We start from the raw sequence: 21,176 nt of genomic DNA on the forward strand, positions 1-21,176 counted from the left end.
TGGAGACAAGACATGAGGATTACAGGTGCAATTGTTCATGTGGGAGATTGTGAAGAAGAGTCAAGTAGGTCAAGGTTGATTGGATACTTGACTGGAAAATCCTGGTGAGTAAAGCAGGTGAAAGTCCTAACTGAGAGGTTAGGCAGACTTGAAAATCCTGGTGAGTGAAGCCAGGTGAAAATCCTAACAGTGAAGCTAGGCTGCTGGAAAGTCCTAGTGAGTGAAGCTAGGCAGTTTGGAAATCCTAGTGAGTGAAGACAGGTCACAGACCTAGTGAGTGAAGCTAGGCAGCTGGAAAGTCCTAGTGAGTGAAACTAGGCAGTTGGGAAATCCTGGTGAGTGAAGCCAGGTGAAAGACCTAGTGAGTGAAGCTAGGTGGTTGGGAAGTCCAAGTAGGTCAAAGGGATTGACCAGATACTTGGCACGAGGAAATCCAGATGGGTCAAGGGTTGGCCAGACATCTGATGAAAGTCCAAGTGGGTCATGGAGGACCGGACACTTGGCACGAGGAGAAAAGTCCAAATGGGTCAAAGGGATTGACCAGACACTTGGTGAGGGAGTCCTAGCAAGTCAAGGGTAACCGGATGCTAGGCATAATGTCCCAACAGGTCATGATTGACCGGATGTTGGTTTGAGGGATGTTTGGACTTGATTTGGAAAGTCTTACATGGGCTGGATCGATCAACCGATCGATTGGCTCATGCCCAATCGATCGGTTGATCAATTGGATGAGTTCTGCGGAAGGAGAACCTCCCAATCGATCAGTGGATCGATTAGGGAGAATTCCCGATCGCACAGAATGACTCTGGATTGATCGGTCGATCGATTCAGAGCCTCCAATCGATCGGCCGATCTATTGGGAGTCGCGATTCTGTACGATAAGCCCTGGATCGATTGACCGATCGATTCAGGAAATTCCCGAGAGCACAAAGGCGCTCTGGATCGATCGACCGATCAATCCAAAGCCTCCCCAATCGATTGGGAGCAATCCAATCGATTGGGATCCGACCGTTGTCGCTGTAGACGTTGGCATAACTAGTTAGGATCCGTAAAGGGTAGCTTCGGTTAGTTCCACTAAGCTAAATGCACCAGGTCGAAGTCATATCTTCCTAGACATGCATAGACATAGTTTCCCTAACGTACTATCATCCAAAACTTCACTAGTATCATAGGTCAAGTTAAACTATTGTCCTTTAAACTAGTCCTAATTACCCTGCCGAGTAGGTTAGTTTTTTATTACCCTGTCGGGTAAGTTAGTTTTGGAGGTGTCAGATATTCTAGAGCCTCCCCTTGAATTATTAATCTGATTCAGGTTTTTGTTTTGGTTAAGATTTAATTTTTAATTTGTAGCTTTAAATTTAAGTTTTTAATTTTGAATTAATTAAATTGGTCAAATTGTCTTTCTTTAAAAGAGTGTATTTAATGTTTAAGTTTTATTATTTTTTTTTGAATTAATTAAATTGTTTGAATTATATCTCCTTAAAGGTTTATCTTTTAACCTTTTATTTAAAATTTCTAGATTATCTTTGTTTAACCTGTTATCTTTAACATTTAATTTTAAATTTGTTAAATTTAGTTTTGATTTTATCGAAGTGTTTGATTTTATCCTTATATTTTCTTTGCCTTTTAAGTTGATATGATTAGTTTTTTTTTTTAAATTTAATTTTTTGTTAATTAAATTATCTTGGATTTGGATAGGATTTTTTAGATTGATATTATTTAGATTATTAAATAATTTATTAAGAAATTTATTAATTTTATCTAGATAAATATTGACCTTGTCATCATTATCATTTGAATTTTAAAATTTATTTAAGTTTAAATTTGAATATTTAATATTTAACTTTTTTGAATTTGTTAATTTATTTAAATTTTTGTGTACAATAATATTTTTAATATTATTAGTTGAATTTTTCTTAGAGATAGAGTCATTGAAATTGATTTGGTTATCATTTGAATTTTTAGGGTTATTATTTATTTTCATATTTTTTGAAATTTCTAAATTAATTAGATTTATTTTATCAGATAATATCCTAGGGGTATTTTTGTATGTATTATCAAATATAATATTTTCACGTATATTTTCAGAAATATTAAGATGTATATAATTTAAACTACTACTAGCAGAGGTATTTTGGTAAATATTACTAACTTTGAGCGCAACCCCTAATTCAGTAGGCTTTTCGATTGGGTTTGACTCGTGTCCAGATTTGATTTTGACTTGATCTTCTAGTTCCATCGACTCATCGTGAAGTTTCATCAACTGGGTCCAAAGCTCATGTGTATTCTTGTACTTTTCTAGCCTACATAAAACATTGTTAGGTAAACTATTACAAATAATTTTACTTACCTTTTTGTTTAGTTCCGAGTCTCGAGAAGGTTTTCTCAATATCAGCCAGTAATCAAAATCTAAACTTCCTAAGAAGCATTCTATTCTTCGCCACCGGTAGTTGAAATATTTTTGATCATATAGTGGTGGTTTGTGGATGCTCCATCCTTCTTGAATAGACATTGGTATATGCAAAAAAATAAACAAGAAACAATTTCTAAGATTTTGTCTTGGGGTAAGCCGTGTGGAAGATAAAGAAATAAGCGTGAAAGAAAATAATAGATTTTGATATTTTTTAAACCCAAACGATATCTATTTTACTTTTTGAAAAGGACCCCCCTTTCTTGATTGGTGGTTGCACAAATTCAGAGCGGTACCTGCTTTGATACCACTTGTTGGATCATGAATTCGCTAGAAGGGGATGAATAGCGATTAAAAATTTAAGTGAGTAAGCAGCGGAAAATACGAAAACAGAACAATGCTGACACAAGTAATTTTTTACTTGGTTCGGAGCCTATGTCGACTCCTACTACAAGGTTCGCACTCGTCGAGTGCTTTCGTTGGGTAATCCACTAGCAATTCGAAATATTACAAAAGTAAAGTACAAAATTGCTTTTAAGGAAAAAGAAATACCGACAATAAAGAGTAAAAAGAGAAACAACACTTTGTCGATCGCAGCGTCGCAGGAGCACAACAGAGCAAGCAATGGAAGATCTTGTGTTGTCTGCTATCTTTGCTCCAGCCTTCACCCTCCTTATATAGGAGGCTCCAGACGTCCGGATCCCTTCCGGGCGCCTGGAATGTGATGTAGCCCAGCCAATCACAAAGCTCTACATGTCGACATGCGTTGGAGGATAAAACTTACCTCCGGGCGCCTGGACCCTTGTTTTCCAAGAATCTCCTTCCTGCAAGAAAACGTTAGTCCGGAGGCAAATGTAAATTATATATCCTGTAAAACAGAGTGTTAGTATAATTTATAATTAAACAGAATAGTAATTAGATTCTGTCTCACCGAGACCGGAATCAAGTCAAGATCTCAACTTAGAGTTTCGAAATGGTTCTAAGTTGGATCGGCGTCTAAGTTCCCTTCCTAGGAACGCGTCCTCACAGTCACTCCCCTCCAGTGACTTACCTCAACTTACCTACTAGACGTCCGGTCAGTCCGTCGACCCGTCTGGACTTCGTGCTAGACGTCCGGTCAGCCCTTCGACCCGTCTGGACTTCGTGCCAGCTATCAGGTCAGCCTGTCGACCTAGCTGGACTTTGTGTCAAACGTCAGGTTAGCCTGTCGACCCGTCTGGGCTTCTCCTTCACACTTGGTCAAAGTGTTAGATCAATATGAAACTAACTTAATCTAGTTTGTCATTTATCAAAACTTGAGTTAGACCATTAGTGTTAACCGCACCAACAGTACAAACTCTCAATACAAGAAAAAAGAAAGGAAAGCAAATACAAGTAAAATCTTACAAGATTTACAACATGAAACTCTAACCCTAGCTTCTTCTTCTTGTGTGGAACGCCTCTTGATCTTGGAAGTGCAGCAACTCTTTGCTCCAAGAAAGCTTCAAGAAATGACGTGAATCTCTGAGAGTGGTCACTAGAAGTGGAGTGGAAGAACTGCGGAGAAAGACGCTCGCCAACGGCTTTATCCTGCGCAATGATCGCCTCCCAATCGATCGACTGATCGATTGGGGAGGTTGAATCGATTGGCTTATCGATTCAACCTTCTTTTGTGCTTTCTCGAAAATGCTTGAATCGATCGATTCAGATTTTCTCGTGATCACGTAAGAAAAACCAACCCCCAATCGATCGACTGATCGATTGGAGGTGCCCAATCAATCGACCGACCGATTAGGAAGCGTTCTGTGCCTGTGACAAAGGCTCCCAATTGATCGACCGATCGATTGGGTCGCTACTTGTCACAGTGTAGTGCCAATCGATCGACTGATCGATTGGTCTCCTCTTAACTTGCTTAAACCAAGTCTTGGGTCCCCAAATCCAACATCCAGTCAACCGTGATCTATTGGAACCTCATGCCTAGCATCCGATCAACCTTTACCTGCTATGACTCGTTCACCAAGTGTCCAGTTAATCCCTTTGACCCACTTGGACTTTTCTCTTGGTGCCAAGTGTCCGGTCAACCTTGACTCACTTGGATTTACTGTCTCGTACCAAGTGTTCGGCCCTCCATGATCCACTTGGACTTTCACCAAATGTTCGGTCACCCTTGACCCATCTGGATTTCCTCGTGCCAAGTATCGGGTCAATCCTTTGACCTACTTGGACTTTCCAACACCAGGTGTCCGTTCAACCTTGACCTACCTGGATTTCCACATGCTTGGTTTCACTCACCAAGACTTTCACCTAGCTTCACTCACTAGGATTTTCACCTAACTTCACTCATCAAGATTTTCTTCTGCCTGACTTCACTCACCAGGACTTTCCATCTGCATGGCTTCACTCACCTGGATTTTCACCTAGCTTCACTCACTAGGGTTTTCACCTGGCTTCACGCACCAAGATTTTCTTTTGCCCGGCTTCACTCACCAGGACTTTCACACTGCCCAGATTCACTCACTGGGACTTTCACCTGACTTCACTCACCAGGACTTCCAACTGTCTAACCTCCAGTTTGGACTTTCCCAGTCAAGTATCCAGTCAGTGTTAACCTACTTGACTCTTCTTTACACCAATCTGGTCAAACCCTGACCAGAGGGAAATTGCACCAACAATCTCCCCAATCAGACGATTGCACCTACAATCTTCACGTATTGTCAAACATCGAAACCCAAACATCAAGACTCAGGCTTGAGCCAACTCAAGCCTAGTCAAACTGGTCAATCTTGACCCAGGGGATATTGCACCAATAACAATCATTTGATTGGAGTGCTGATTATATTATATTTACTCTTCAAGAGATACTCGACTTAATTTGGCCAATTACAACACATATGATGCAATCCTTCTAAGTCATCTAGCTTAACTGCCACTTGAGTCTCCTTAAGTTAGAATCAGCCCAGTGTGCTTGAGCTTCTATTTGAAACCTTTCATTAGCCCTCTTGTTGGATAGTTAATTAAACTCATTATCCTCAACTTAACGGCCAAAAATTTGATCTAGCTGATTTATTTGGACTTCTTCTACTTAAATGTTCAATCGATCCACTAGAACTTTCCTTGATGCCCGATCTAGCTATCTATCAAGTGTTCCACCAGATCAACTCATCCTGTCTTCTACCCCACGTTTGGTCCTAATCCACCAAGACTCTCTTGCCTAGTGTATGATCCTCCTGACCCACTAGGTTTTTTCAATGTTTAATGTCCAGTCTTCTTAACCTATTAGGACTTTCTATGTTAAGTGACTTGCACATTTAACTCATATATTAAATAGATAATGTATAATTTTAAAACCCTTTATTAGACATCAAAATATAAGTTTGACTATCAATACTAACTGCATTAATAATCTTCCTCTTTTTGATGTTTAGTAATATAATTTAAAGTTAAAAAAAAACATACCTCTCTTTTACCAAAGTTTAACATGCTTTTTAAGAAAGCTTAATTTTAGCTCAAAGTAGTAAGACTTAAACTAGAAAGATTTAGCTAACTTAAACTTAGATCACAGTGTTTAGAGTTTAAATTAAACTAGATCTAGATTTGGTAACTTTAACAACTTAAACTTTACAAAAAAATGGTAGGTAATTAATTTATGCTTTAAGTTGAAAGTTCAAAGAAATTTGAGACAACTAATTTAAACTTAATTTAAATTTAAGTCTAAGTTTCAGTTCAATTTTCTTTCTAAGTTTATTTTCTTCTCAACTCAACTTTAAACTAATCTTTTCCCCTTTGACATACATCAAAATAGGGATCATTGTAATTTTTCAAGGAATAATGTTTAACCTTTGACAAAATAATATCAAAATCTTTACAAAAGCTTTTAAAAATATTTTCCAAGGCAATAATATATTTTTTAAAAATTCTTTGAAAAATAATTTTATTTCAAAATAATAATTCATCTAATAATTGTCCTTAATCAAGATGTCTAACCCCCTTTTTCCTTTACTCAAGTGATATTAAATTATCATTGAGTTTAATTTGGAGTTATTTACCTTAGCGTTCATTTTAATTTTAAACCCCTTGGTTCATGTCAATGTACTTATTTACGTCTAGAACTAGGGATAGATTCTAACATCTCATGTCCATCTATGTGGTTTAGTACATAAGCATGTTAATCTTAGATATTTGTGAGATGCAAAGGTTGTCTAGATCTATAGATTTATGAATTCTAAGTTAGATCTCATGCTAGTTCAATTTGCATATAAGATATCATGTGTAGTAGTATATACAAAATAAAAGGATTCTATTATATTAAACAAATTGCTAATTGTCTTCTTATAGTGTTGAATTCAGCTTCATGTAGGAGTTTAGTAAATATGTTATCTAGGTTTAATTTTGACTCAATATAGTTGAGTTCAATACTTCTTTGGCTACATGATCTCTAACAAAAACTTGTACTTTTTCTATCTAATATATAGTCAATATAGTCTGAATTAGAATAACTTATAAGTTCGAAACTGTTAATCATAGAATACCACATTCTTACATTTAAAATTCCTTTAAAGTATCTAATATTTTTTTGACAATTGTTAAATGTGATTATTTAGTACAAGATTGATATCTTGCTCACATATCTACTGTAATAGTATGTGTCTGCTAGGTTAGTCGGATTTGATACGCAGGACAGTGGGCATGATCCAAGCAACGACAAATGCGGAGCGGTGACATCAAGGGCTAGGCAGTTGGTGGGTTTGGCAGTGGTGTAGTGCCCCTTGCGGTTGCGATGACTGATGACATAGCTTCCGTGTAACCTAGTTCACCATTGTCTTTCGAATCATCAATAGTAGCAACAATAGGGCATTCAACCAATTGAGCCGCTGGTGCGTGCCACACTTCTTGTGCGCATGGTAAGGTTTCTTAGTGAACCAGTACATCAAGGGCAGTCTGCTTGTCAGGTGTTGTTGGAGCCGACTGTTGTGATAGAGGTTGCAGTGGTGCAAGAAGGGCTACAGGCTACTGTTAAGCCATACGAGTAGCTTGTAGCTACAAATGAAGGAGCCTAGGAATAGTAGGTTGTTCAACTTGTGGAGGGCTACAAGTTACACTACTTGGTCTGGGTGTGCAACATGTGTTGTGCAGGAGCCTAGGAACAATAGGTCGTTTAGTTCGTGGAGGGTTGCATTCCAGAACCGTGCAATGTTGAACGGAGTGGGCAGGTACACTCGACTCGTGCTGAATTTGAAACGAGTTGTTCAGCCATTGTGGTGGTTTCTTCTTCAACTTTAGGAACTACTACTTCCATCTCGGAGAGTTCTACCTCAGAGTAGCATCTATAGTTGATGAGGACAACACATGACATATGACACTCGTATCTATAAGACGCAAAGGAAGCAATGTGTTGTTTGTGTGCACAAATGAAGATCGCTAGTCGGAATACAAGAGGTTTTTACAAGCCTCTTAAGCAAAAGGAGTGCAACATCTCAAGTAGCATGGAATTGGTGTTTTGGGCATGCTAGAGATCAAAATGTCTGAAGGGGATTTTGTTAGTTAGAGCCCTAGAGCCAATCATATGATGATTGTTGTATGGACTCGTTGTATCATATTCTTGTATATAAATAAAGATATTTCTTTATTGTTATTATACTTATTTGTATTGGTGTCAAATAACTAAGTATAATAACGTCCTTGAGTAGAAGGTTCTTATCTATATCAATCGATTGGTTGAATCGATAGTGAGATGATATAGAAAACACTACTCTTAATCATTCATAGTCAAGTATTAATATTCAGGGGCAATGTTAATACGATGAGACTAGCATGTAGGTCAACTCGATGACTTGATCTCATAAGTCATGGATATAGAGATATCAAGTTGACACATGAGTATGCATTGGAGAATGTATACTAAATGACCCGCCATGAGAAAGTATCATGGATCGTTATATGAGTGTCATATACTTTCTCATGTGACTATTAGTATGACTATCAGTCCTTGGACCTGAAGTCACCATGGTTCCCTACATAAGGAGTTACATACTTTAGCTTTGTCAAACGCCATCCGTAACTGGGTGGACTATAAAGGCGATTACTGGGTATGTAATAAATTATGCGGAGGGATGTGAGTGATATAGATGAGATCTATCCCTCCTATATGATGAGAGCGACATCATTATTCTTGATAGAGTGAGATCACTAAGTGCATGGTCATGCCCAAATGAGTCAATATGAGATATTGAGCTCATTTGATTATAGTGAATCTACTTGGAGTTCAAGATTTAGATTGATTAGAGGATAACACGGTCTATGCCTCAAATTGATCAATCTAGATGTCAAGGATAGAAGGGCATTATCATATATTGTGAGGGTCACAATTAGTAGTCACAAGGTGATGTTGGATTTCAACATTCTTGTAACTTGGGTAGTAATGATGTATTGCTAAATACTGCTCATTACTTATGCTTCTAAATGGGTTTAGGAGCATTGCCAACGTTACAAGAACTTATAGGGTCACACACTAAGAGCAATTAGATGGAGATTAGGTTCATATGATGAACCAAGAGGATTAAGTTCATGTGATGAACCAAATTGGATTAAGAGTAATCCAAATTAGAATAATTGAGTTGGACTCAATTTGATTCTTGTGTTGAATGAGTCTAATTTAGATTATGACTCATTGAATCAATTTAATTTAATGAATAGAGATTTATTAAATCAAATTGACTTGAATCAATGGTTAGATTTGATCAACCATGGGAGAATTTAAGTCAAGTTTGACTTGACTTGAGAGGGAAGATGAAGGGTCAAGTTTGACTTGACCAAATGTCACTTCATTGGTCAAGTTTGACTTGACCAAAGCCACTTGGCATGGGGCCAGCCAATGATGGTGTTCCACATCATCAAGGTGTGCCACCTCATGAGGGAGATCAAGAGTCATGACTCTTGATATTCCATGGAGGTATTAAACCCCTCATGAAGTGGCCGGCCACATTATTACATGAAGGAATCACATTAGTGTGGATTCAAGCTATCTTCTTCTTCCTCTCTTCGTCTCTTCCTCTCTTCTCTCCCTCTCTTCCTCCATTGCCGTGACCTTCTAAGGGTGCTAGCACACTCTTAGTTGTGTTTTTCTCCACCTATTGTTCGTGTGGATACACATAGAGGAGTGTACATTTGACACTCTCGAGATCCGGCAACCCTTCTGGACGAGCGAGATTTGCGAAGGGCTTCGCTTCAAAGGTATAAACCTCTTTCTTGTAGATCTAGTGTAGATCTAGGATTAGGAAACATGTACATAATAATTTTTATATATCTTCGCACAGATCCGTGGTAAGATTTCGGAGTTTTCGCAACGCAAAAAATGATTTTTACGATCCGAAAGTCCCAACATATTTTTCTATTGTCCTTCAATGACGGTTTACAAGTATGAGAGTCGTTCACAATTTCTCCTTTGCGAGTGCATTTTGGTATGTGGGATGTGCAACTAGCAAATGTAAATATTCAAACGGCAATTGATCAACTTGTTCACTATCGAATACACTGCAAGTTGCTTGATGGACAGCACTTGCGACATTCGTTTACGGACTGCGGCACCCGCTTTGGAATTCCTTGACTCGATTATCAGAAGCTCTCTGACTCATCCTAATGTTCCCATGACTCGGCTCAATTTCCTGAGTTTTCTAACTTGACCTAGTGTCCCGAGCACCCCAACTCGATTTTGTCTCCTAAAAACCTTAACTAAGCTTAGCACTTGCTCGACTCAAGTCCTCGAGCTCTCCAGTTTGAGCCAATATTCTCAAACACCTTGCTCTCTCTTGACAGATTAGATAACTGATTTAAATTCGATATTTTGTATTTGTAATATTATTTTCCCTCAATCATAAGGTTGTAATATATATATATATATATATATATATATATATTCGAAACGTCCATCTGTTAATAGCTTTTCTTTGATAATGGCTTTTGATCAGAAGCCTTTCAAAGACAAAACAGGCAATCGCCTCATAGTAGATCCTATCCTATTTGGAGCTATCAATTCACCGTTTGAAATGATTCGATATTTTCTAAAGAGTCAACCCTTAATCGTAATCTTAATCATCCAAAATAATTACGATTGATGGTAGTTTCAATCGTAATCTTAATCATCCAAAATAATTACAATTGATGGTTCGAAACTACGAACTGATTCACGATTCATGTATGGTTCAAGATTACTATATTAAAAAATTAAAATAGTTAAAAAAATTTACACTTATTTAAATTATCTATATACCCCCTTAGGATGTAAAGACTAAATCAAATATCTAAATTGTTAAAAAACAATTCCATCCTTGAACCATCAATTTAACCTTCAAAATTGCATTAAACTTTTAAATCACACTTAAATGAAATATCTTTTTTTTACACTTTTAAATAGCACTTACAAGAAATATCTTTTAGGTATAAAAAATAATAATAATTAATTATTAAATAATTAACTATCACTCATAAATATTAATTTAATGCAGTTTAATTGGTAAGTAATCTTGTTCCTCAATTAGGAGATCTGGTGGGTTCAAATCTATTTTTAATGGTTAATTCGGCCATTGAACCAGACCGGTTACGGTTAGGCCCGATGACCACGTCAAGACCCAGTTACAGATTCAGACCGCCCGGGATCAGGTCTATCACAAATTTCTCAAAACACGTTTTTTTTCTCTTTTCCATTTAACCAACTTGAAAAATGCTTTCTGCTTCGGCAGCCAAATGCGCTACAATTGCAAGGGAAAATTAATAGAGCAACAACTTGCTACAAGCCAGAAACATAATGGACAGAAAAGTGAGCTAATTAGTCCAGGGGATAAAGAGGTATGAATTCTAGCAAATACTAACGAGCGAGGAGCAGATTGAACAGACATAAAACCAATACTACCTGTGGATATGCAAATTACTTCAGAAACTCTACAGTTTCCGCAGCTGCAAAGGAAAGATTTGGCAAATAATGACTAAATTCTGACAAAGGTGATCTCACTCCTACCCTCTTGCATAATCTTTAAGTAGCAGTTCCAGTTATTTATGTACTATTAGTTGCATCTGGAGAGTTAGGTAAGCCACACTGTCTATTACAAGTTTACAGTCAACTGAAACTGAAACTCTTGCAATTTTAGATAGTGAACTGATAATGTAAGCCATAGAAAATTTGGTATAACTGATTCGGAAGAATCAATCTAAGTCAGCCAGCTGAAAAGTGCACACAAGTACTCAGTAAAATTTAATAAACTCGACACAGTTATGCACCAGGTCTAGTAATCCCTGCAGTTCCAAAATGATCTTGTCTCCTAGTAAAGATTCATTATGATAACTAGCTTAAACTATGCTAGCCCAGTCAATCAACTCAGATTGATGGCAAATGCTTTAACGATATGTTAGTATAGTAGGGCCAAGCCCTGCATCTCTAATTATCTATACACCCAATTCATATACTAAATTAAGTTTGAAGTTAATCCACCTTCCGGAAAATGCTTCATATATTGAGTGTAGAACAAGTTATGGAATTATTTTACAAGCACCTAACAAAAAAATATCAAGGCAAAGCAACATTCTTTTATAAAACAAGTGTTCTAGTTTCCATCCATCATTACACAGGAAAGACAAGCTCTTGAGCTATTTTGTTGGTTACATGGAAGATCTCTACAACCAAGACCTGCTGAGTGAAATTATAAAAATTGAAGAATTGAATACTATTGTTCTTTCTGAGTAGTAACTGGAGCACCAAGGTAAATCTTGCATTTTGAAATGCACTTGAGCTAATAAAAACTAATGCATGTATACCAAGCTGTATATAAAGTTTTGATTTAATTCCTCTTGACAAAAATCTCAGAAGGAAGAGATGAACCTCACCCAAGTAAACAATAAAAGACTAAATTGATCCCCAAGACCTCTGGCATCCCAATGAAGGCTCTTACAACCTGACCTACCTGTCACCTTCAAGGTGTTAAATACATCAAGTTTTTCTGAGTCGAAGCAAAAGCTTCAAACCTAAAGAAACTTCTTTGTGAGAAAGAATAAGACTTAAAGGAATACTTCAGATACTTAACTGAGTACAAATAAAAGAAGATAACCTTGATAAGATACAGACAAGATATCAGGAAAAACCATCTTCAGAGTACCTTGAGAACACAGAACAACAAGCATCAACAAAGAAAGGAATAAATTGTATGGAAAAGGAATAAATTGAAACTTTAAGCTCACAGTCTTAAAACCAGTCTTATCCAGCTCACACCTATTAAAATTTTCACCAGAATGATGTGCACATCAATTTTGGAAGTGTTCATATTGTAATGGGATGTCTTCACCTCAGCCTAAACATGACTATCACCATTATAATATCAATTTTACATCAAATAATGCAAAATTTACAATGCAGAACAACTTAAAACCTGACCAAATTTACTACTCAATTTTAAAAATTGTTAAATCAAGTCAATCTGGTTCATTGAGTTGGCAAAATGGTTTGGTTCTCAATCCTTGTCACAAGTAGATTGCCTTAATCACAACAATACAGTTTAGCCAATGTTTAACACTATATATAGCTTCAAATCACAAAAAAGTCAAGATCCTTCTTTGGGCTATTTTTTTCTAGTAGATTTTCATGAATACATGTCCATTAATCAAAATAGAATCATAAATTTTTCTCAATCAACACCAAGGTGTACGCCAATATTACTGTTACATAACTGGCAGAATTAAACTGAATATTCAACTATATTTGACTAAGCCAATTTTGTACATTATATAATAATAGAATTAAATGGGAAAAAATAACCCACATAAGTAACACTATCATATTTCAGCCTAAAATATCATGACAAATATGTGCTTCCATAACATAATTCATTTCCTAAAGAAAGGGCTAAAGAATAGAAGGTAATAAAGTAGATACTACATCAACACTATTTTATGTTCAAAACCCAATCTTTTTTCCTCTCATCTGTCATCTGCAGAAATAACTCCATCCACATATAATCCTCATGAAATCTCTCCACTGCCTTTGAATAAGCCAGTCCATCTATCCCTTCTAATGCATTAAGTGCTTGCATGCTCTCTACTATAAGCATCTTGAGACTAGCTCCTGTTGCAGAAACTGACCTAGATGGTGAGGAAGTAGTTTCCAATTTTTTATCTGTAGCCCCAGACATCTTCAGATTTTCACTTGAAGAATTCACACAAGGAGACAGAATCGAATAAGTAGTTTTCTTTGCCCGATGAGAGATCGATGGAGTGCAAGACTGGCTTCGTATAGGAATAGCAGGCAGTGCACGGGGACCACCAGAGTTCTCAGTAAATGATGCTTCCAAAGTCCTTCCCTCCACTTCCTCTCTATCATCATTGTCCAGGGAATCACCATTCAAAAGAGGATTGTTAGTTATATGGGGGTCACAACTTGAAATATTCTGGTTAAAATCAGACGTTGCCATGTCTCCATATATATAACATAATTTATTAAATATTGGGCATCCCTTCTTACGGAATCTCTTTGCAGATTTGTACACCTACATTGAGTCACAAGACACTACTTTATTGACTCAGAAAAACTAATGAAAAGGAAATGTGTTTAAATATCCAAAGAGCTAATTTACCTTACATAAACGTTCCCACACCTCATCACTAGCAGATACAGAGCCTGTCATAGAGTTCCAGCTAAGTCCTGACTCCTTTATTAGGTTTGAAAATTCCCTTTGTCGGGCTCTTAGCTGATTAAATTTATTTCTGAGTTGTGTATGAGTGTAGTGTCTTTTTGTTTGTGCATTGAGTGTTTCCTCTATGGTACGCCAAGCAGGCTTTGAAAATGTTGTTGATGTTCTGTTGCCTTTAGCAACTTCAGCCTCCATGATCATGATGAACCTCTCTTCGATCTCATCTGGCCATACACTTACATTAAAACCACCCTCTTCAACTACATCAATATCATTGTCTTCCCCCCCTTGCAAATCACTTCCCATATCAGCCATCTAACATGGGAATAAAAATGCATGCGTAAATGCTAATTCATAGAATTAAGAAGCAAAAAGTATGTACCTGTGTAAAAAATTGCAAAATGCAAAAAAAGTAAAATATCTCAACAAACAAATAGATGAAGAACATTAGTTTAAGGAACAAGGTTAAAATGGAATGGATATTGGTCACATAGTTAAGGTTCTAAGAGGATGGATTGGTAGAACAAATACTGTTTAAAAAGTAAATTAGACTGCATTTCACCAGTGTCCAAAATATCTATTGGAAGGAAAGCTTAAACATATAAACATCAAATAATGAATGGGCATGAGTAAGGTAAATGTTATTTAGAGGGCTACATTAAATTATACAAGCATGCTGGTTTAGCAACAGAGACAGAAAATAAAACTCCTTCAGGACAAAGGGAATGTCACTCCGGTTACTGAATAAAGTATGTCTAAAAGGAAAGGAAAATGTTGTCTGAGGATTGAAACAAAATTGAAGAGATAAAAGAACATTAATTTGGGCATACACCGATATCCAAATGGTATGCCAATCTCCATAGTTCAGTAAGAAACAAACAGCAGAAGAATAACTCATAGTTACTGATTAACAAATGATCAAACCCTATCAGAGATTAATTGTGCATAGCTTTAACAGAAGCACAAGATGCAAAAACGTCGCTAAAGATTTAAGCAAAATCGAAGATATAAAGGGATACTAATTTTGACATGCATCTTTTTTGAGCCACCAGAGAGAATTACATGAGAGGCTAGAATGTTATTTTTTTCTGCCTCGAATCAATTATCCTATCGAAACAGGGGAAGAGAAAAATGACGAACAAGAGATTTGGTGAGTATGATATCGTGAGCCGACAGCCTGCAGCACAACCAAAGCTAACAAGTTCCATTCGAATTGATTTTGAGGTATAGCGCAGAGAGAGAGAGAGAGAGAGTACAGAAGAGGACAAGGACGGTGAGGAGGATCGAAGGCGATGGGCAATGCCGGCGGGCAGGGAAGGCCGACGTTTTTCCTAGGGCATTGCTTTCGTTTTATGTTTTTCTAGTTTTAGAAACAAAACGTGAAACCAAGCCCCCCGCATTGCCCAAGCGAGTGTAAGCCTCTTTTACTTTATATTTCTTTTGATTTTTAAAGTTTTATACTTATAAAATATGAATTTTAAATTTTATAATAAATAAAATAATTTAAAATATTTTTTACACGTTAAAATTTATTATACATGGATAACAGTGAAAAATACTAAAAATATTGACACAAAATTAAAAGGTTCTCGTTTTTGTAATTCTAGTCTTGAATTCCTGATCTCCTTCGGTCCTTCCAAAATGATAGACGTTAGATATTGTTAAAATAGTAAATTTGTGCTATTTTAAGTTTAGATATATTCTTTCATAAAATATAGGTATTTTATAAATGTTGGAGTTTTTTTTTTTATTTAAAAATTTTGATTCCTTAAATTGGTCATGTTTTAAATTTAAATATGTTTAATGTAACGTTTTTATCGAAATTTAAATTATGAACGTAAATTTAATAGTATGTAAAGTGTGTCGTTTTAAAAGGGATAAGGAGAAGATCAGAGATTCAGATAAAAAATCCGAATGACTTTTTTTGCATGGTGTAGGTCATTAATTTTTAAAATTTATTAAAACAATGCTCCATCTATAATATAATTTGATTCCAAAAGTATCTTTGTATGCTACAGTAAAGAACCATTTTAAATTAAATTATACCATTTTAATCCCCTCAATGTTGCTCACGCTTTTAGAATGATGAATCCACAAAGTAGAACATCAAAGTTGTACTAACATAGTAAAACTTAGTCAAAATTATTCTAATATAAATGTTAGTGTATCTATTTATGTGTCAAGACACTTTTATATATTTCGTAGATAATTATTTAATAAAGGTAATAATTTATCATTAATTATTTATTTTTTTTGTACATATATGATTAATAATAAAGTCCCATAGATTAATGGGTATATTAATCTAAAAATCATCCTTGGTCGGATAGATATCTAGAGGGAACATAAATATCTAGATCCACGCTGAGTATGACTAGGTCGAGATAGACCGAGGGATGGATATCCAAGTTGTACTTGGGGTGCTTTGAATTTAGAGGTACACCGGACACGACCCGCTCAAGAGGAGACTACATATTAAGCATCATTGGTTATTCTTCTTATGAACGAGTGTAACTAATCTTTTGACTTGAGCCCTTCATTTATTCTATGCGTGGAGTTATGTGCTTTGACGTTGTTAAAAGTAGTCTTTAATCGGATTGTGATTAATACAGTAGTTGGATGTATGACAAAGCGTAAAGAGAATAGTGTTCAGTCAATAGAGGATTCATCACTCTCTTGGATTAGGAGTTAACATCCTGGCCACTTGATAGAGATATTAGTGACTCGAACTCTATGGTCATGGGAGGAATGATTTATCATTCAAGAGGAGTCTATTATATCTTGAAAATCAAGTAAAATAATTAATTTGGTAATGATGCATAATGTATCGAATTAATTGGGATGTAGGTTTAGATGAAGAGATTGAATTACACAGTAATCGGTTCATGGTGGTTTATAGTTTATGACTGATATTAATTTTATCGCGTTGGGTGGCTAAAAATTGTTGCTAGACGGTTACCTTAGTCTGTGTATGGATTTACACTGTCTTCGTGTATAAAACCTAGAAGATCGCATGCATAGCATGTAGACATGAACAATGGTATTGGAAGCTAGTCAAGATCACGATCAAATATGGATTTATTTGATCCAAAGAAGAGAGAATTCGAAGAGTCATAATCATAATGATTAATGGAGAATTCGAAGAGTCATCATAATGATAATTAATGAAGAATTTGAAAATCCATCATAATGAAGGTTATAAATGAAGAATTTATGGAGTCTATAACTCTTCATCTTCCTAATTAATGAAGATCACAAATGATGAATTAATTAAGACTTTAACTCTTCGTATTCCTTGGAGGCTATAAGTAGTCATCCTTGGAAAGATGCAAGAGTATAATTCCTTCTCTCCATTTCTCCCTCGTCAACTTCTTCTTCGTTTTTCTTCCACCGGAAGAGATCGTAGTGCTTCCAAGTCTTTGTCGATCCAAGAGGCTAGCACCTAACGGATCGTATCAAGTTCAAGTCGAGTGATATCATTCAAGCCTATTGAGGACTCGAGGTATGTTTTTATATTATTATGTGTAAAACTATATGTACCATGAAAAAATTCATGATTCATTATATGTCTTCCGCTGCGCTCCGATCCAAACAATAAACACATAGGAGCATTTCAAATATCAAATTATAGATGAGGTGTTATTTTAAGATTTTTTTTAAAATATGGATAACTAAGACATCCTTTTGATTTTTGATTAAAATGTTTATATTTTAAAATTTAAATTATTATATTTTATTTTTTAAAAGGTGCATATTGAAATATTTTTAATTATGAAGGTTTAAGATTTTATAGTTAAATATTTAAATAATTTTAAAAATATATTTTAACCTCTATTCTATAAAAATATGATTTTGTAAAGTTTTAAATAAAAAATGTTTTTTTAAAATAAATTTGTTTAGAAAAGTATATTAGAGTTTTTACAATGTTTATTAGAAAAGTATAGTATTTTATGAAAAAATAAATTGTGTTGATATATTTTTTGATATACAACATGGTACTAGATATTTAGATTTTTATATTTACCTTTCTCTATATTTATCAACTATCTCTAGAAATTATTGATATGATAATTCGGTATTTTCTAGATTTAATTATTTATTTATTTTTTCTTCTTCTACACCTGATCCGTTTTAGGATTTATTATTGACAATTTTCCTTGCTATTTTTACCAACATTCATAACTAGATTCCTTTTATTTGAATTTATAACAAAAAAAATTCTTGTCAGTTAGCCTTCATTATCGATTTTTCCTCATTTGTTTTACTACTCTTCATAATTAGATTCTTTTTAATCCACCTTTATAGTTTAATTCTTCTCCCTTACTCGCCTCCTTCCTTTTCCTTTTCTCACTTCTAAAAATGCTAGAAGTTTTTAATGTTGGTGTAATATAGCTCCATGTTTTGATATTTATTTAATAATATATTTAATAAGATCTGATCAAGGTTAACCAAGTTAATTAAAAGTCCTTATAAGTTAAAATTGACCTAGATCAAGGGAAAAGTCTAATCAGGTCAAGGTTGATCGGATATTTAATAAGAAAAAAGTATAGTCAAGCCAAGGTTAACCGAATGACTGATAAAGATAGAAACCCTAACAAGTCAAAGCTAATATAAACAAGTGAGAAGTCTTAGAGGAGTGAATTCTAAATAAGAGAAAAATCCTAAAAGAGTGACTCTTTAATAGTGAAAAGTCTCGGAGGAGTAAACTTTAAGCAAGAGAAAAATCTATAGGAGTAAACTTTAGGTAATGAAAAGTGTTAGTAGAGTAAACTTCAAGCAAAAGAAAAATCCTAAGGAAACAAACTTTAGGTAGTGAGAAATTTTGGAGAAGTAAACTTTAAGTGTAATCGAAACAAGATTTTCGATTGATCGCATGAGGTCAACCGGACCAGCATATTTGATAGTGTTGCTAACACTATTTTAACTTAGTGTTGTAGGGAGTCTTAGTGGATTGGGTTAATCAGATACTGAGTAGAAGAAGAAACCCAAACAGGTCAGTTAGATCGGATGTTTGCGGGTCAGTAATGTAAGAATTTAGAGAAAGAGAAGTCCTTCTGAAAAGAAGATGTAAGGACGTGCTCTCATTTCGAGAACAACCTTAGGTGTTGATCTAGTTGAAAAAATCAACGAAGATTTCTAAATCGAGATCAGATAGTTTTAACTGTAAGATGAATTCATGCATAAATATGTTTCTAACTATGTTTTGGAGGATTGCTATTATGTTTATAATGTATATTATATTAACTTTATTTCGTAGATAAAAAAACTTCGGTTGAATGAAGGATTCGGTCGACCAAACATGGTGGTTCAATCAATTAATCTGAGCAGATAGGTACAAATCATATCCGAATTCGACTGATAGAGAGAATCAGTCGACATAACACATTTGGCAAACAGAGATTCGATATGATCAAATTAGTTAACAAAGGAAATGTTGGTGTAATTTCCCTTGGGTCAAGATTGACCAGGTTGACTAAGTTTGAGTTGGCTCAATGTTTGAGTCTTGATGTTTGACAATGTATATAAATTGCATGTGCAATTGTCCGTTTGGGGAGATTATTGGTGTAATTCCCTTTTGGTCGAGGTTTGACCAGTTTGATATGAACAATAGTCAAATAGGTCAAAGTTGACTAGATATTTAACTAGGAAGTCCTAATTGGAAGTTAGGCAATGACAAGTCCAACGGAAAGGTTGTCGGAAGAGGAAAATCCAAGTGGGTCAGTGTAGACCAGACACTTGGTGTGGAAAGCCCTAGTGAATGAAGTTAAGTAGATGAAAAATCCTAGTGAGTAAAGTCAGGTGAAAAGCTCTAGTGAGTGAAGCTAGGTGATGGAAAGTCCTGGTAAGTGAAGCCAGACAGTTGGAAAATCCTGATAAATGAAGCCAAGTGAAAATCCTAGTGAGTGAAACTAGGTACTGGAAATCCTGGTGAGTGAAGCCAGGAGAAAAGTCTTGGTAAGTAAAACCAGACAATGGAAATTCAAGTGGGTCAAGGTTGACAAGACACCTGATGTTTGGAAGTCCAAGTGGGTCATGGAGGACCGGACACTTGGCACAAGACGATAAATCTAAGTGGGTCATGGTTGACTAGACACTTGGCACGAGGAGAAAAGTCAAAGTGGGTCAAAGGATTGACCGGACACTTGGTGACGAAGTTCAAGCATATCAACGTTGACTAGATGCTAGGCATGAGGAGGTCCCAACAGGTCACGCGTGACCGGATGTTGAGATTCAAAACCCTATACTTGAGTTAGTCAAGTAAGGGTTGATCAATCAATCAACCAATCGATTGAACCAACGACCAATTGATCAATTGATCGATTGGAGGCTGCTCACGCGAAGAACACAGTGTACTCCCCAATCGATCAGTCGATCGATTGGGATATTCCAATCGATCGATCGATTGGGGTTGAGTTTCTCGTGATAATAGGAGGAAGCCATAATCGATTGGTCAATCGATTCCGAGATCTTTTGTGAGAACATAGAAGCGCATTGGATCGATCAGCCAATCGATCCAGATGCTCCCAATTGATCGGCCAGTAGATTGGGAGATGATCGTTGCACAGGTTGCAACTTTTGGATGAGTGGGATTGCTCAGATCTTACGCGGCAATCGATTGGAAGTAAATCCAATCGATTGAGAGCCCTAGATCATGGAGTATAAAAGTGATGACGAGATTCAAACACAACAGTGCTTACACGATTTCTTCTCCACTACTGTTCGCCAAACTTCGAGCTTGGAAGATGAGTGTTGTTGCACTTTCTAACTAGTCTAGAGGTATTTTCATCAACAAGAGATCAAGAAAGAAGAGGTTTTGCATTTATATTCCTGTATTTACTTCTTGTTTCAAGTTGTTTGAGTTATATGAGGTTTCTCCACTCCGGATTGTTCCAAGAAGGAATGTTTTTGATAGTGGAGGGTGTGTTTGTATGTGGATCCTTAGATTAGTCACCTTATCTTGAGATGAATACTAAGAAAATCCTCTTGTTAGCATTGGGAGTTTGCTTGGAGTTTATCCGCTGCAAAATCTGTAGGATCGAAAGTGCTAGAGGGAGGGGGGGTGAATAGTGCTCGTGGCTAATTCATTCGTTAAGAGTAAAACACGCAGCGGAAAAATA

The 21,176-nt window shown here is 35.9% G+C and overlaps 1 protein-coding gene across 5 annotated transcripts; it reads right to left on the bottom strand.

The window, feature by feature from the left end:
• Positions 1 to 11,946: 11,946 nt before the first annotated feature.
• Positions 11,947 to 15,460, bottom strand: LOC121985337. Of its 5 annotated transcripts, XR_006113122.1 has the most exons (5): positions 15,315 to 15,460; positions 14,002 to 14,373; positions 12,614 to 13,914; positions 12,460 to 12,531; positions 11,950 to 12,339 (listed from the first exon to the last, which is right to left on the bottom strand). XR_006113122.1 is itself a non-coding variant. In XM_042538721.1 (3 exons), exons 2-3 carry the CDS (start codon positions 14,371 to 14,373, stop codon positions 13,315 to 13,317), a joined length of 972 nt encoding a protein of 323 aa, XP_042394655.1. In that variant the 5' UTR covers positions 15,199 to 15,460; the 3' UTR covers positions 11,947 to 13,314. The 5 variants fall into 5 exon arrangements, 2 of the variants coding, with proteins under 2 accessions (XP_042394655.1, XP_042394656.1); XR_006113120.1 differs by having other exon boundaries at positions 11,949 to 12,400; positions 12,484 to 13,914; XR_006113121.1 differs by having other exon boundaries at positions 11,949 to 12,339; positions 12,460 to 13,914.
• Positions 15,461 to 21,176: the final 5,716 nt, after the last annotated feature.

This window comes from Zingiber officinale, chromosome 5B, assembly GCF_018446385.1.
Source record: "Zingiber officinale cultivar Zhangliang chromosome 5B, Zo_v1.1, whole genome shotgun sequence".
NCBI classification, from domain to species: domain Eukaryota; kingdom Viridiplantae; phylum Streptophyta; class Magnoliopsida; order Zingiberales; family Zingiberaceae; genus Zingiber; species Zingiber officinale.

Coding starts and splice junctions, on each gene's coding strand:
- LOC121985337 (XM_042538721.1), bottom strand. CDS start 14,373: ATGGCTGATATGGGAAGTGATTTGCAAGGGGGGGAAGACAATGATATT. Junction 13,915..14,001: donor TGTGGGAACGTTTATGTAAG/GTAAATTAGCTC, acceptor GACTCAATGTAG/GTGTACAAATCTGCAAAGAG.